The 14,485-nt window shown below is 41.6% G+C and overlaps 1 protein-coding gene across 4 annotated transcripts in view; it reads left to right on the top strand.

Annotated features, from left to right (window-relative positions):
- TNFRSF10B (TNF receptor superfamily member 10b) overlaps positions 1 to 14,485 on the top strand; it is a 52,681-nt gene that overhangs the window by 22,247 nt on the left and 15,949 nt on the right. For 2 of the 4 annotated variants that reach the window (XM_063610802.1, XM_055295674.2), the window contains exons 1-2: positions 7,137 to 7,235; positions 8,075 to 8,326. In XM_063610802.1, coding sequence (XP_063466872.1) covers positions 8,272 to 8,326 — 55 coding nt within the window. In that variant the 5' untranslated portion in view covers positions 7,137 to 7,235; positions 8,075 to 8,271. Of the gene's footprint in view, positions 1 to 7,129; positions 7,236 to 8,074; positions 8,327 to 14,485 lie in introns of those variants that run through there. The other 2 variants (XM_055295672.2, XM_055295673.2) reach the window with 1 other exon arrangement.

Genomic DNA, 14,485 nt, shown 5'->3' with positions numbered 1-14,485 from the left:
CAGACACACAAACAAATGGAAACATCTCAGAAAAACCCAAGGGGAAGTGCACTACGGCAAAACAGACTCTCAAAACTAACGCAAAACCTGATACCAACCAAAGGGAAAGTGGGTGTATGAGCCAGCCATATTGCTTCCCTTGGCAGTACCGGATAAATGGCTTAACAAGCCCAAATGGGAAAACAATAGGCTCCTGGCATAGGATCCCATTGACTCACCCTTTGAGCACATCCGCTCCTTATCTCTGTTCTTCCCCAGTAGAAAAAGGGACGTGTAGATTTGTTAAATGGCTTAACAAGCCCAAATGGGAAAACAATAGGCTCCTGGCAAAGGATCCCATTGACTCACCCTTTGAGCACTCAGCTCCTTATCTCTGTTCTTCCCCAGTAGAGAAAGGGACATGTAGATTTGCACATAAACAGCCCTCTGGAGGGTCCCCCGGGGAAACCTCACCTGACAGCTGCTGGGATCCTCCTGAAGACTGTCTCATCGCAAGCTACGAGCCGCTGAATGCAGCACTGTCCTTATCTTCTGGCTGGCGAGTTTTTTGTTCCCAGACCAAACTGAGGGTGGGGCTGCCCAATAATAAGATGCAGGTGAATCTCGCTGCCCAATAATGAGATGCAGGTGAACTGGGGAGGAAGCGAGTATTTCTGTAACTGGTTACAGGGAGAAGGCCTGGAAATTATCACCGGACCAACTCAAAATTACAAAGCTTTTCAGAGTTTATATCCCTTCTAAGCTATATGCCTACATGTAAGTTTGCATTCATCTAAAGACAAGTGATTAACTTCTTTTAATCTGTAACTAAGGTCTGAGTCCTGAAGACCTTCCTCCGGAGCCTCAGTAAATTTACTTAAGCTAAATGGGCCCAGGTGCTGGGGTGATTACCCTTATCTTGTCTCCTGCTAAATCGTGGAGGTTTGGGGAGTTCCTTCAGACCTCCCACACACTTGTTTGTGGAGGCCTGGGGAGTTTCTTCAGACCCCCAGTAAAACTTGTTTAATCCTAAATGGGTCCTTGTTAAGAATTCCTTCGTTATTTTGTCATGCTTTAAGGCCCAGGAAAGGCCTAGGCAAAACTCTTGGTGCGGTTTTGTTACATCCCAGACTTTATATAAGGGCACTGGCTTTTTTTTTAGCTTTTAATATTTAACTTAACCCCTGAGTCAGTACCGACACAGTTGTGATGGAGGGCTGAGTTAGTGAAACCTGGCCTGCCACAATACTGTTTTTCACAGTGCGTGTTTACATTCCCACCAACAGGGCACGAGGGTTCCAGTTTCTTCACACCTCACCAGCTCTTGTTATTTTCCATGCTGTTGTTTTTAATATAGTAGATGTTAGCGGTGTTGAGCATCTTTTCATGTGCTTATGGGCCCTTTGCTTATCTTCTTTGGAGAAATGTCTTTCAAGTCCTTTGCCGTTTTTAAACTTTTTAAAAAATTTTTATTGTAAATTAAGAAATTACGGCCAGGCACAGTGGCTCATGCCTGTAATCTCAGCACTTTGAGAGGCCGAGGCAGGAGGACTGCTTGAACCCAGGCGAATGTTCAAGACCAGCCTGGGCAACATGGCAAGTCTCAATAAATTGTATGTATTTATGGGGATTCATAGGGTTCAAGTTATGTTATGATTTATGAATACAATATGGAATAATTAAATCAGCTAATTAATATGCCCATCACCTCAAATACTTACCATTTTTATAGTGAGAACATTTGAAATTTATTCTTTTAGCAATTTTGAAATGTACAATACGCTGTTATTAACTATATTCATTCCACTGTGCAACAGATCTCAAAAATCCTATTCTTCCTGTCTAACCGGTGCTTTGTACCTTTGATTATCATCTCCCCATTCCCCCATGCCCAGACTCTAGTAACCACCATTCTACTCTCTGCTTCTGAGTTCAGTTGTTTTGTTTTTTTTTTTGAGACAAAAATTTCACTTTTGTTGCCCAGGCTGTAGTGCAATGGTGCCATCTCAGCTCACTGCAACCTCTGCCTCCCGGGTTCAAGTGATTCTCTTGCCTTAGCCTCTTCAGTAGCTGGGATTACAGATGCCCACCACCACGCCCAGCTAATTTTTGTATTTTTAATAGAAACAGAGTTTCACCATGTTGGCCAGGCTGGTCTCGAACTCCTGACCTCAGGTGATCCACCCTACCTTGGCCTCCCAAAGTGCTGGGATTCAGGCATGAGCCACCACGCCCAGCCTAGTTGTTTTCAATTTCACATATGAAAACATACAGTATTTCTCTTTTTGTGCCTCACTTATTTCACTTAGCATGATATATTCCAATTCCATCCATGTCATTACAAGTGACAAAATTTCTATCTTTTTAAAGGCTGAATAGTATTCTGTATTGTCTACATACCACATTTTCTTTATCCATTCATCTGTTGGTGGACACAGGTTGATTCCATAACTTGGCTGTTGTAAATAGAGCTGCAATGAACATGGAAGTGCAGCTATCTCCTTGATATACTGATTTCAAATCTTTTTGGTAAATACTCAGACGTGGGATTGCTGGATCATATAATAATTCTATTTTTAGTTTTTTGAGGAAGCTCCATACTGCCTTCCATAATGGCTGTACTAATTTACATTCCCACCAACAGTGAACAAGGGTTCCCTTTTCTCCATATCCTCACCAACACTTGTTATTGTTCATCTTTTTGATAATGGCCATTCTGATAGGTATAAGATGATATCTCATTATGGTTTTAATTTGCACTTCCCTAATGATTCATGATGTTGAATTTTTTTTTCAAATATCTGTTGACCATTTGTGTGTCTTCTACTGAGAAATGTCTACTCAGGTCCCTTGTCCATTTTGTAATCAGATTATTTTTTCTCTTTGAATAGAATTATTTGAGTTCCTTATATATTTTAGATATTAACCCCTTATCAGATATATGGTATGCAGATATTTTCTCCCAATCTGTAGCTTATTGCTTCACTCTATTATTGTTCCTTTGTTGTGCAGAAACTGCTTTTTTTTTTTTTTTTTTTTTTTTGAGATGAAATTTCACTCTTGTTGCCTAGGCTGGAGTGTAATGGCATGATCTTGGCTCATGGCAACCTCCACCTCCTGGGTTCAAGCGATTCTCCTGCCTCAGCCTCCTGAGTAGCTGGGATTACAGGTGCATGCCACCATGCCCAGCTAATTTTGTATTTTTAGTAGAGATGGGGTTTCTCCATGTTGATCAGGCTGGTCTTGAACTCCCGACCTCAGGTTCTGCAGAAACTTTTTATGTTGATATAATTCCATTTGTCTATTTTTGCTTTTGTTGCTTGCACCTTTGGGGTCAAATTTTAAAAAATGTTGCCCAGACCAATGTTGTATAGTTTTAGCCCCTGTGTTTTCTTCTAGTAGTTTAATAGTTTCAGGTCATATATTTAAGTCTTTAATCCATTTTGAGTTGATTTTTGTATATAGTGTAAGATAAGGGTCCAATTTCATTCTTGTGCATATGGATATCCAGCTTTCCTAATACCATTTATTGTGGAGACTTTTTTTTCCCATTGTGTATTCTTGGCACTTTTGGCAAAAATCAATTGACCATAGCTATGTGGATTCATTTCTAGGCTCTGTATTTTGTTCCATTGGTCAATATGTCTATTTTTATACCCGTGCCATGCTGTTTTAATTATTGTTGCTTTGTATTATAGTTTGAAATTAGGTAGTGTGATGCCTCCAGCATAGTACTTTTTGATCATGATTGCCTTGGCTATTTGTGTTTTTTTTTTATGTTTGCATATGAATTTTAGGATTGTTTTCTCTATTTCTATGAAAAATGATATTGGAATTTTGATAGTGATTACATTGAGTCTATAGATTGCTTTGGATAGTATGGACATTTTAACAATATTAGTTCTTCCAAGTCATGAACATTTATTTTCATGCATTTGTGTCTGTTTCCATTTTATTTGTCTCTTCTGTTTTGTTCATTAGTGTTTTACAGTTTTCAACGTACAGGTCTTTCACTTCCTTAGTTAAATTTACTCCTAAGATTTTTTTTTTGTCATTGCTCTTAATAGGTTTGTTTTCTTAATGTCTGTTTCATATAGTTCATTATTAATATATAGAAATGCTACTGATTTTCGTATGTTGATTTTGTATCCCACAACCTTACTGAATTTGTTTACCATTTCTAACAGTTTTTTGCTGGAGTCTTCAGGGTTTTCTATATATAAGATCATGTCATCAGCAAATAGATAATTTTACTTCTTCCTTTTCTATTTGAATACCTAATAATTCTTTTCTTTTTCTTGCCTAATTGCTCTGGGTAGGACTTCCAGTACCATGCTGAAAAGAGGTGGTGAGAGTGAGCATCCTTGTGTTGTTCCTGATATTAAAGGAAAAGCTTTCAACTTTTCACTGCTGAGTATGATATTAGCTGTAAGGTTGTCATATAAGGCTTTTTTTGTGTTGATATATTCCCTTTACACCTAATTTGATGAGAGTTTTTATCATGAAAGAATGTTGTGTTTTATCAAATGCTTTTTCTACATCTATTGAGGTGATCATATGGTTTTTGTCCTGCATTTTGTTAATATGGTATATCACATTTATTGGTTTTCATATGTTGAACCATCTTTGCATCCCAGGAACAAATTCCATTTTATCATGGTGAATGATTGTTTTAATGAGCTATTGAATTTGGTCTACTGGTATTTTGTTGAAGATTTTTGCATCTGTGTTTGTTAGAGATATTGGCCTACAATTTAATTTTCTTACAGTGTTCTATTCTGGCTTTGGTATCAAGGTAATGCAAGCCTTGTAAAATAAGTTTGGAAGTAGTCCCTCCTCTATAATTTATTTGGGAAAGTTTAGAAAGGATTGGTTTTAGTTCTTGTTTAAATGTTTTGCTGAATTCATCAGTGAAGCCTTCTGGGTCCTGGGTGTTTCTTTGATAGGAGACTTTTCATTACTGATTCAATGTCCTTAATCATTATTGGTCTGTTCAGATTTTCCATTTCTTCGTGATTCAGTATTGGTAGGTTGTATGTGTCTAGAAATTTATCCATTTCTTCCAGGTGGTTCAATCCTTTGGCACATAATTGTTCATAATATTTTCATATGACCCTTTGTATTTCTGTGGTATCCATTGATCCATTGTAGTGTGTCTCCTCATTTTTTTTTTTTATTTGAGACAGAGTCTCCCTCTGTTGCCTAGGCTGGAGTGCAGTGCCATGATCTCAGCTTATTGCCACTTTCACCTCCCAGGTTCAAGCGATTTTCATGCCCCAGCCGCCCAAGTAGCTGGGATTACAGGTGCGCACCACCATGCCTGGCTATTTTTTTTTTTTTTTTTTGTATTTTAGTAGGCACGAGGTTTTGCCCTGTTGGCCAGGCTGGTCTCCAACTCCTGGCGTCAAGTGATCCATCCGTCTTGGCCTCCCCAAATGCTGGGATTATAGGCGTGAGCCACTGCACCTGGCCTCCTCATTCATTTTTTTATTTAATTTATTCATCTTCTTTCTTTTTTCTTAGTCTAGTTAAAGGTTTGTGATTTCATTTATTTTTTCAAAATACTAACAATTTTTATAATCTTTTGTATTTTTATCTAGTCTCTATTTTATTTATTTTTGCTCTGATTTTTATTATTTCTTTTGTTCTGCTAACTGTGGGCTTAGTGTATCTTTTTTTCTTGAGGTACAACATTAAGTCTTGTATTTGAGATCTTTCTTCTTTTTTGATGTAGGCGTTTATTGCCGTTTTCTCTTAAAACTGCTTTTGCTGCATCCCATACATTTGGTTATGTTGTTTCTATTTCATTTTCTAATATACTTTTAAAATTCCCTTTTGATTTCCTCTTTGACACATTGACTGTTCAGGAGCTTGTTACCATTCAAGTTCTCTGTTCGTTTCTTAATCACATTGTTGGCTTTTTGTTGTTGTTGTTGTTGAGTTGAAGTTTTTTATATATTTTAGATATTAACCTTTTATCAGATATATAACTAACAAATGTTTTCCTCTTCCTGTGGGTTGCCCCTTCACTGCTGATCATCATTGGATGCACAAAAGTTTTTAATTTTTACATAGTGCAATTTATCTATTTTTTTTCCTATATTGCTTGTGTTTTGGGGATCACATTCAAGAAATCATTGCCAAATCCGAGGTCAGGAAGAATCGTTCCTATGTTTTCTTCTAAGTTTTAGGGTTTTCACTTTTATGTTAGATTTTGGATCCATTTTGAGTTAATTTTTGTATATATGTAAGTTAAAGGTCCGAGGTCATTGTTTTGTGATGAGTCAATGTCTAGATTTCCCAAGACCATTTTTAAAAAGATTGTCCTCTCTTAATTAGATGGTCTTGATACCTTTGCCAAAAATTACTTGATCATATACAGTCATGCACCACATAACAACATTTCTGTCAACAACAGACTGCATATATGATGGTGGCTCCATGCAATTATGTAACATACTACACAGGTTTGTAGCCTAGGAGCAAAAGGCTATACCATATAGGCCAGGTGTGTCATAGGATACACCATCTAGGTTTGTGTAAGCACACTCTTCTGATATTCACACAACACAATTGCCTAATGACCCTTTGCTCAGAACAATGTTGAGCAATACATGGCTGTACGTGCAAGTTCATTTCTGGGCTCTTTGGTCTATATGTCAGGCACCTTTTAAATCAGAAGTTCACTATTTAATGTTTGATCCTGTATCCCAATTTTTTAAGTTTGCTATATTATAACTCCCATTTATAAAAATGCGTGTCTGTGTGAGAGAGAATAGGAGAAAGAGAGAAAGAGAGAGAGAATAGGCATACCTATAGAAAAATAGTGGAACTAAATGAGACAAAATATTAATGGATGCTATCTTTCATTGAGAATATCACGTGTGGTTTGTGTATTCTTCTAAAAACTTTCCTTGTCCACATTTTCTGGAATGAACATGTTTAGAAGAGTTTTTAAGTGTATGTTACTTGGCCTTCCCTGAAATACAAAGGGACAAACAAACACTAAAGGATGTTTGAGAGGTGAGAGCTGCAAGAAAGATGAGGGTTCTGTTTAGCTTGGGCGCCTGGGATCAAGAGAATGTGAGTGGATCCTGGGAGGGGTGAGGTCTGGAAGCCACTTATGCCCATCCCTGCTTTGTCCCCACAGGTCTCAGCTGAGTCTGCTCCGATCACCCAACGAGACCTAGTTCCCCAGCAGAGAGCGGCCCCACAACAAAAGAGGTCCAGCCCCTCAGAGGGATTGTGTCCACCTGGTATGTTCAAGATGGATCTCTGATCCTTGCCCCTCCTCCCCTTGTCTCCATGAGCTTCCAGTCTGTTTCCTTTGCACTTCCTCGTTCTTTATTCCACAGAGAGGCATTGGGTGCCTCCAGTTCGAGGCTCTGTCCTTCTGGAGCCTTCCTGCTAGGATGGTATCAAGACACACGAATGAGACAGCCAAAGAAACTGATAGCAACCTTGAGAGAGAATTGAGTGGGACAGAGATGGGGCTGGTGAGGCCTCCAGGCAATCGTGACTTTGGGCTGACATCCAGAGGAGGGCAGGGCCAGAAGTTCAGAGAGCCAGGAAGAGTGCTCCTAGGAGGGTTCCACTGGAACAATTGCCAGGGGGCAGGGGTTGGGGAAGATGGAGCAACGGCAGGGGGCTGCTGTGGGGAGTGGAGGGTTAGGAAGTTAGAGAGACAGGTGGGGTCAGATCCCACACAGAGGAAGTTGGATTTTATTTCATGAGTGATGGATGTCCCTGAGAAGTTTTCAGCAGAGGGCCACCAGCGTCGGATGTGCATCTTGAGTGCTCACTCCTGGATTGAAGCAGAGCAAGACAGGAAGCAGGTGGAGGGCCTTGAGTGTGAGGCGCTCCCCTGGGATGTTTTGTGGTGCCCCGTAAGGTCATTTGAGCCCCCAGAGATGCAGCAGGAACCTGGCCTGAAGTGTGCTTTACTGTTGTGTTCGCCTCGCACTTCTTCCCCTCTTTCCCCCGTGTGTATGAGTTAGGAATTGATTGCTGCATGAAGTTTTCCAGGCAGGCAAGTGTGGCAAGCAGTGGCTTTTAAAATCCATTTACAAATTTGCATTTCTTTTCTATGACTAAGGGCCACAGGAAAGGCTTGCCGAGGGCAAACCCTCACATTGCACTTGTGGGCTTGCCAGGAGCAGAGCATGGAGAAGGAAGAACCCAGCATGAAGCAGACACAAACTCATCTGTAGATGCTCCTATTGCTGTGGTCCAGGGTCAAGACCAGGAAGCAGGACGGGAATAAGAAGGACTCAAGACATATTTGGGGTGTGGATGGATGACGTGTGGGGAATGAGGACAATCGAGGCACCAAATTCAACTGCTCAGGGTAACTTGGCCTCTGAGGGGACGGTGTGTGGCAGGGCTAGCAGTACACATTTGGGGACCCTAGCACATAGGTGATGCTTGAAGCTGCTGTCTTGAGGGTGTCCACCTGGAAGAAGCTGTAAATACTGAGAAGGAGGGGCACAACTGAGCCCATGAGGATTTGCAGTTGGAGACGATAGGCTAGGGAGACAGGACTGCAATGGGCTGAGCAGAAGCAGTTAGAGAACTTCCATCCTAGAGGGGAGATGGCCCTTCCAGCTACAGGGAGCAGCCCATAGCAAGTGTCGAGGACTGAGACGTGAAAACTCCTTGAAATGTGCATTTCTCTTCCTGTGAATGAGGTCAAGAATCTGTTCATGACACAGACACTATTTGTACACTGGTTCTGCAAAGGTTTTCTTCACTCCTAGTAAGAGGTTAGTTGTTGTTGTTTTTTTTAATCATTGAGTCACATGAATTCTTACAGATTAGGGAAATTACACATTGATTGATTGATTGAGATAGGATTTCACTCTGTTGCCCAAGCTGGAGTGCGGTGGCAGGATCATAGCTCACTGTAGCCTCAACCACTTGGGCTCAAGCGATCCTCTCACCTCGGCTTTCCAAAGTGTTGGGATTACAAGCGTGAGCCACTGTGCCGGGTCCAAAATTCTAATAAAATTTCCCATATAACGCCAGGTGCGGTGACTCACACCTTTAATCCCAGGACTTTGAGAGGCCAAGGTGGGCAAATCACTTGAGGCCAGGGGTTTGACACCAGCCTGGCCAACATGGCGAAACCCTATTTCTACTAAAAATACAAACATTAGCTGGGTTTAGTGGCGTGCCTGTAGTCCCAGCTACTTGGGAGGCTGAGGCAGGAGAATCGCTTGAACCCGGGAGGCAGAGGTTGCAGTGAGCTGAGATCGTGCCATTGCACTTCAGCCTGGGTGACAGAGTGAGACCCTGTCTCAAAAAAAAAAAAAATTATCATATTATCATATATATTTGCAGTCATTTTGTGGTTTCCTATTTTGTAATTAAGTCATTGAGCCACCTGGACTTCATTTTGTTGTAAGAGTAGAGTGAGGAAGACACATTATTATTTTCCAGCAACCTTTTTAGTGGCCCCAACACTATTATTAAATAATCACATTTTTATCAGTGACATGAATCACTATCATTAAGTATGATACTTACATTATGTATGATAATAATGTATCATTATGATACATTATTAAGGTTTGTGTAATTTGGATTTTTTAGAATGTCTTTCAATATTAATAAAAATAATTCAAGACTTGTGGATAGATGATTATGGTCTATTTTTTGCTTTGGTTTTACTTATTCTGCCAGTCTCTGCCTTTTAATTGCAGAGTTTAAACTATTTTCAATTAACATAGTTATTGACAAGAAAAGATTTGTTTCTGCTCTTCAGCCATTTGTTTTCTTTATGTCTTACATATATTTATTCCTCCCTTACGACCTTTTTTTTTTTTTTTTTTTTTTTTTGAGACAGAGTCTCGCTCTGTCGCCCAGGCTGGAGTGCAGTGGCGCTATCTCGGCTCACTGCAAGCTCCGCCTCCCGGGTTCACGCCATTCTCCTGCCTCAGCCTCTCCGAGTAGCTGGGACTACAGGCGCCCGCCACCACGCCCGGCTAATTTTTTGTATTTTTAGTAGAGACGGGGTTTCACCATGGTCTCGATCTCCTGACCTCGTGATCCGCCCGCCTCGGCCTCCCAAAGTGCTGGGATTACAAGCGTGAGCCACCGCGCCCGGCCCCTTACGACCTTTTAAAAAAACTTTAGTTTATTTCTTGGGATGTACCATTTTCACTCACTTCTTTTCTGCATATTTTAAAATGTATTTTCTTTTTTTTCTTAAATATATATTTTGTATATATATTTAATAAATATATGTTTAAATATATACTTAATATCTATCTTAAAGACAGATATCTTAAATATCTATCTTAAAGACAGATATCTTAAATATCTATCTTAAAGACAGATATCTTAAATATATATATAGATATATATATTTTTTTGAGACAGGATCTGCTCTGTCACCCAGGCTGGACTGCAGTTGTGCGATCTCAGCTCACTGCAGCCTGTGGCTGCTGAGTTTAAGTGATCTTCCTGCCTCAGCCTCCTAAGTACAGGGAGTAGCCACCGTGCCTGGATAATTTTTGTATTTTTATTAGAGACAGGGTTTTACCATGTTGGCCAGACTGTCTCAAACTCCTGACCTCAAGTGATCCACCTGCCTCGGCCTCCCAAAGTGTTGGGATTACAGGTGTGAGCCGTGCACCCAGCCTGAAACTTATTTTCTTACTGGTTTCCTTGAAGATTACAATGACCTTCTTAAGTATCTAAACAGGTAGTTTTATAATACTGGCATAATTTCCTTGCAATCCAAATACTGTGCTCCTGTACAGCTCCATCTTTCCAGCTTTCTATTGTTGCTGTCACAGATCATCTCCTTGCACATTGTGTGACCACTGACGTCGATCTTAAGGACATGTATGTGTATGGAGCAAGGTTGACTTGTGATGGTTGATTTTGTGTGTCAACTTGGTTACCCAGATACTTGGCCAAATATTATCCTAGATGTTTCTGTGAAGCTGTTTGTTGTTGTTGTTGTTGTTGTTGTTTTTAGATGGGATTAACGTTTAAATCAGTGGGCTTTGAGTAAGCAGATTACCCCCATAATGTTGGCAGGTCCCATCTAATCAGTTGAAAGCTTCAATAGAAAAAAGACTGACCTCCATCAAGAAAGAGGGTGTTCTGCCAGCAGGCAGCCTTCAGACCTGAGCTGTGACTCTTCTCTGCTGGCCTATCCTGTACCTTTTGAATTTGCCAGCCTCCATAGTTATGTGAACCAATTCCTTAGGATAAACTCTATCTCTCTAGAGCAGGGGCCCCTGACCCCCAGGCCATGGACCAGTACTGGTCCGTGGCCTGTTAGGAACCAGGCCACACAGCAGGAGGGCTGTAGACGAGTATTACCGCCGGAGCTCTGCATGCCGTCAAATCAGTGGCAGCAATAGACTTCACAGGAGCGCGAACCCTACTGTGAACTCACATTTGAGAGACCTAGGTTGTACACTCCTTATGAGAATCTAATGCCTGATGATCTGTCACTGTCTCCCATCACCCCCAGATGGGACTATCTAGTTACAGGAAAACAAACTCAGAGCTTCCACTGATTCTACATTATGGTGAGTTGTATAATTATTTCATTATATGTTACAATGTAATAGTAATAGAAATAAAGTGCACAGGCCGGGCGCAGTGGCTCATGCCTGTAATCCCAAAACTTTGGGAGGCCGAGGCGGGCGGATCATGAGGTCAGGAGATCGAGACCATCCTGGCTAACATGGTGAAACCCCGTCTCTACTAAAAATACAAAAAATTAGCCAGTCGTGGTGGCGGATACCTGTAGTCCCAGCTACTCGGGAGGCTGAGGCAGGAGAATGGCGTGAACCCAGGAGGTGGAGCTTGCAGTGAGCCAAGATCGCACCACTGCACTCCAGCCTGGGCAACAGAGCGAGACTCCGTCTCAAAAAAAAAAAAAAAAAAAGAAATAAAGTGCACAATAAATGTAACGCGCATGAATCATCCTGAAACCATCCCCATGCCCCCAACTCCAGTCCGTGGAAAAATTGTCTTTCAGGAAACAGTCCCTGGTGGCAAAAATGTTGGAGACCCCTGCTCTTGAGAGCCCTGACTAATACAGAATTTTTAAAGATTTGAAATTCTTTTAAACCATACTTGATCTCCAAGTAATGGAAATAATAAGATTATATTTCCACCTAACATAATACAGCTATCCTGTATACAACTGAAAATGCACTAACCCTTTCTCCAGAAGAGGATGCAAAGTTCTTGAGTAGTGTTTACTCCTTTCCTTGATACCCTGGAACATAAATACTATAAAGTGAACAATACTTAAATACTATGATATAAATTCAAAATATCTTATGTCACATAACAAGGGGATAAGAGAAGGAAGGAAACACAGATATTTGCTTAACATATATTTACACATAAACACACACACATAACACAATAAGGAAGAAATACTTATAACGATTACGGTCCGTGTTTCCATAGCTGGTCATGTCATTGTAGCTGATATTTATAAGAAGCTTCTTTTGCTGTGCATTCTGTATTCCCTGTGCCCTCACTAAGCACCTCAGCTGGTCATGGCTCTATGCCTGGTAGAGTCAACCAACCTTTATTCCTGAAGGGTCTGAGCTATTAGTGGTCCTGCCTTAATAGGGTTGTGGTAGTTTTCCATTGACTTTACTCACAGGTCATGGTAATACTAAGAGATGCCCTAAGGAATCTCCTGTATTCTAGACATCTTCTTCCTTATGTCCATGGTGGAATAACAGTCCACTTTCCCCTTCAATTTCCCCTTTGTGGTCAGAATCAGTCAATCCAGCCAGCAGGGTTTGTGTAACTGGTTTTTGCCTGTTGATTCAGAGGCATGAGGAGCCCAAAGTGGCCAAGTGGCAGTCTTAACTTCAAGCTACACAGAATCACTGTTGTGTCTCCTCATGGAATCATTCCTCCCTCTGAAACTCAGAGCTCTAGCAAAGCATAAAGCAGCAAAAATTTTGATAACGGGCCACTGAGGGTAATGTGGAGTGGGGCCATTCCTGCTTCCACCCCTAGATTCCTGGACACATGAATCTTAGCAATGGAAGAAACAACCGCATGTATTGGAGGATAATTCAGAGCATAGACAGCCTCCCGGAGAACCTTGTTGCAGCCCTTCAAGGTACTGCCACCCAGCTGACATTGTAAATGAGTCTTCAAAAGGCCATATCCCACCATCTTACCAAGCCAGTAGCTTTGAGATGGTGGGGAACATGGTAAGACCAGTAATTCCATCAGCACAGGCCCATTACAGTGGGTACTTCATTTGCCATCAAGTGAGTCCCTCAATCAGAAGCAATGTTGTGTGAATACCATGACTGTGGATAAGGCATTCTGTGAGTCCACAGAGGATAGTTTTGACAGAAGCATTGCATGCAGGGAAGGCAAGTCTATGTGCAAAATAAGCTTCTCTTCCAGTAAAAATGCTGCCCCCTCCATGATAGAAATGGTTCAGTGTAATAATCAACCTGCCACCAGGTAGCTGGCAGATTGACCCTCTGAATGGTGCTATATCAGAGACTCAGTGTTGGCCTCTGCTGCCTATAGATTGGGCACTCAGTAGCAGCTGTAGCCAGGTTGGCCTTGGTGAGGGAAGTCTGTATTGTTAAGCCCATACATAACCTCCATCCCTGCCACCATGCACACTTTGTTCATGAGCCCATTGAGTGACAAGGGTGGCTGGGAAAGAAGCTGACTGTTATCCACAGAACAGGTCATCCTATCCATCTGATTATTAAAATCCTTCCCTGCTAAGATCACTTTTTTATGAAGATATTTGTGTCACATGGGGCACAAATATCTTCACTTTTTTTTACCCATTGAGAGAGGTCTATCCACACACCTCTTCCCCAGACCTCCTTGTTATCAGTTTTCCTTCTGAGTCTCTGACTGTCCAGCCAAATCATTGACCGCAGCTCATGAATCAGTATATAACTGCATGTCTAGTCATTCTTCCCTCTAAGCAAAATGAACAACCAGGTGCACTGCTCAGAGTTCCGCCCAGTGGCAGGATCTCTTTTTTTTTTTTGAGACGGAGTTTCGTTCTTATTGCCTAGGCTAGAGGGCAATGGGGCGGCCTTGGCTCACTGCAACCTCTGCCTCCCGGATTCAAGTGATTCCTCTGCCTCAGCCTCCCAAGTAGCTGGGATTACAGGCATGTGCCACCATGCTTGGTAATTTTGTATTTTTAGTAAAGATGGGGTTTCACCATGTTGGTCAGGCCAGTCTCGAACTCCTGACCTCAGGTGATCTGCCCACCTTGGCCTCCCAAAGTGCTGGGATTACAGGAGCGAGCCACCGCACCCGGCCTAGAGGATTTCTTTTCACTACCGTCCTTCAGGGACATCCCAGACAGTGGATGTGATGCTGCAAACGTCCACTTCTAAGTGTTACCTGTATGTGGTGCAGAACCATCTGTGAACCTTCTTCTGGCAACTGACCATAGGGAATTCCTCATGAGGCCATAAGTGCAGGCCGGGCAAAAGAAAGTAATATTGCAGGAGTGGGGATCATG

This window comes from Symphalangus syndactylus, chromosome 10 (genome assembly GCF_028878055.3).
Source record: "Symphalangus syndactylus isolate Jambi chromosome 10, NHGRI_mSymSyn1-v2.1_pri, whole genome shotgun sequence".
Classification (NCBI taxonomy): Eukaryota; Metazoa; Chordata; class Mammalia; order Primates; family Hylobatidae; genus Symphalangus; species Symphalangus syndactylus.
Note: the sequence above shows the minus strand (reverse complement) of the source record. Positions and strands in the feature narration are given on the sequence as shown.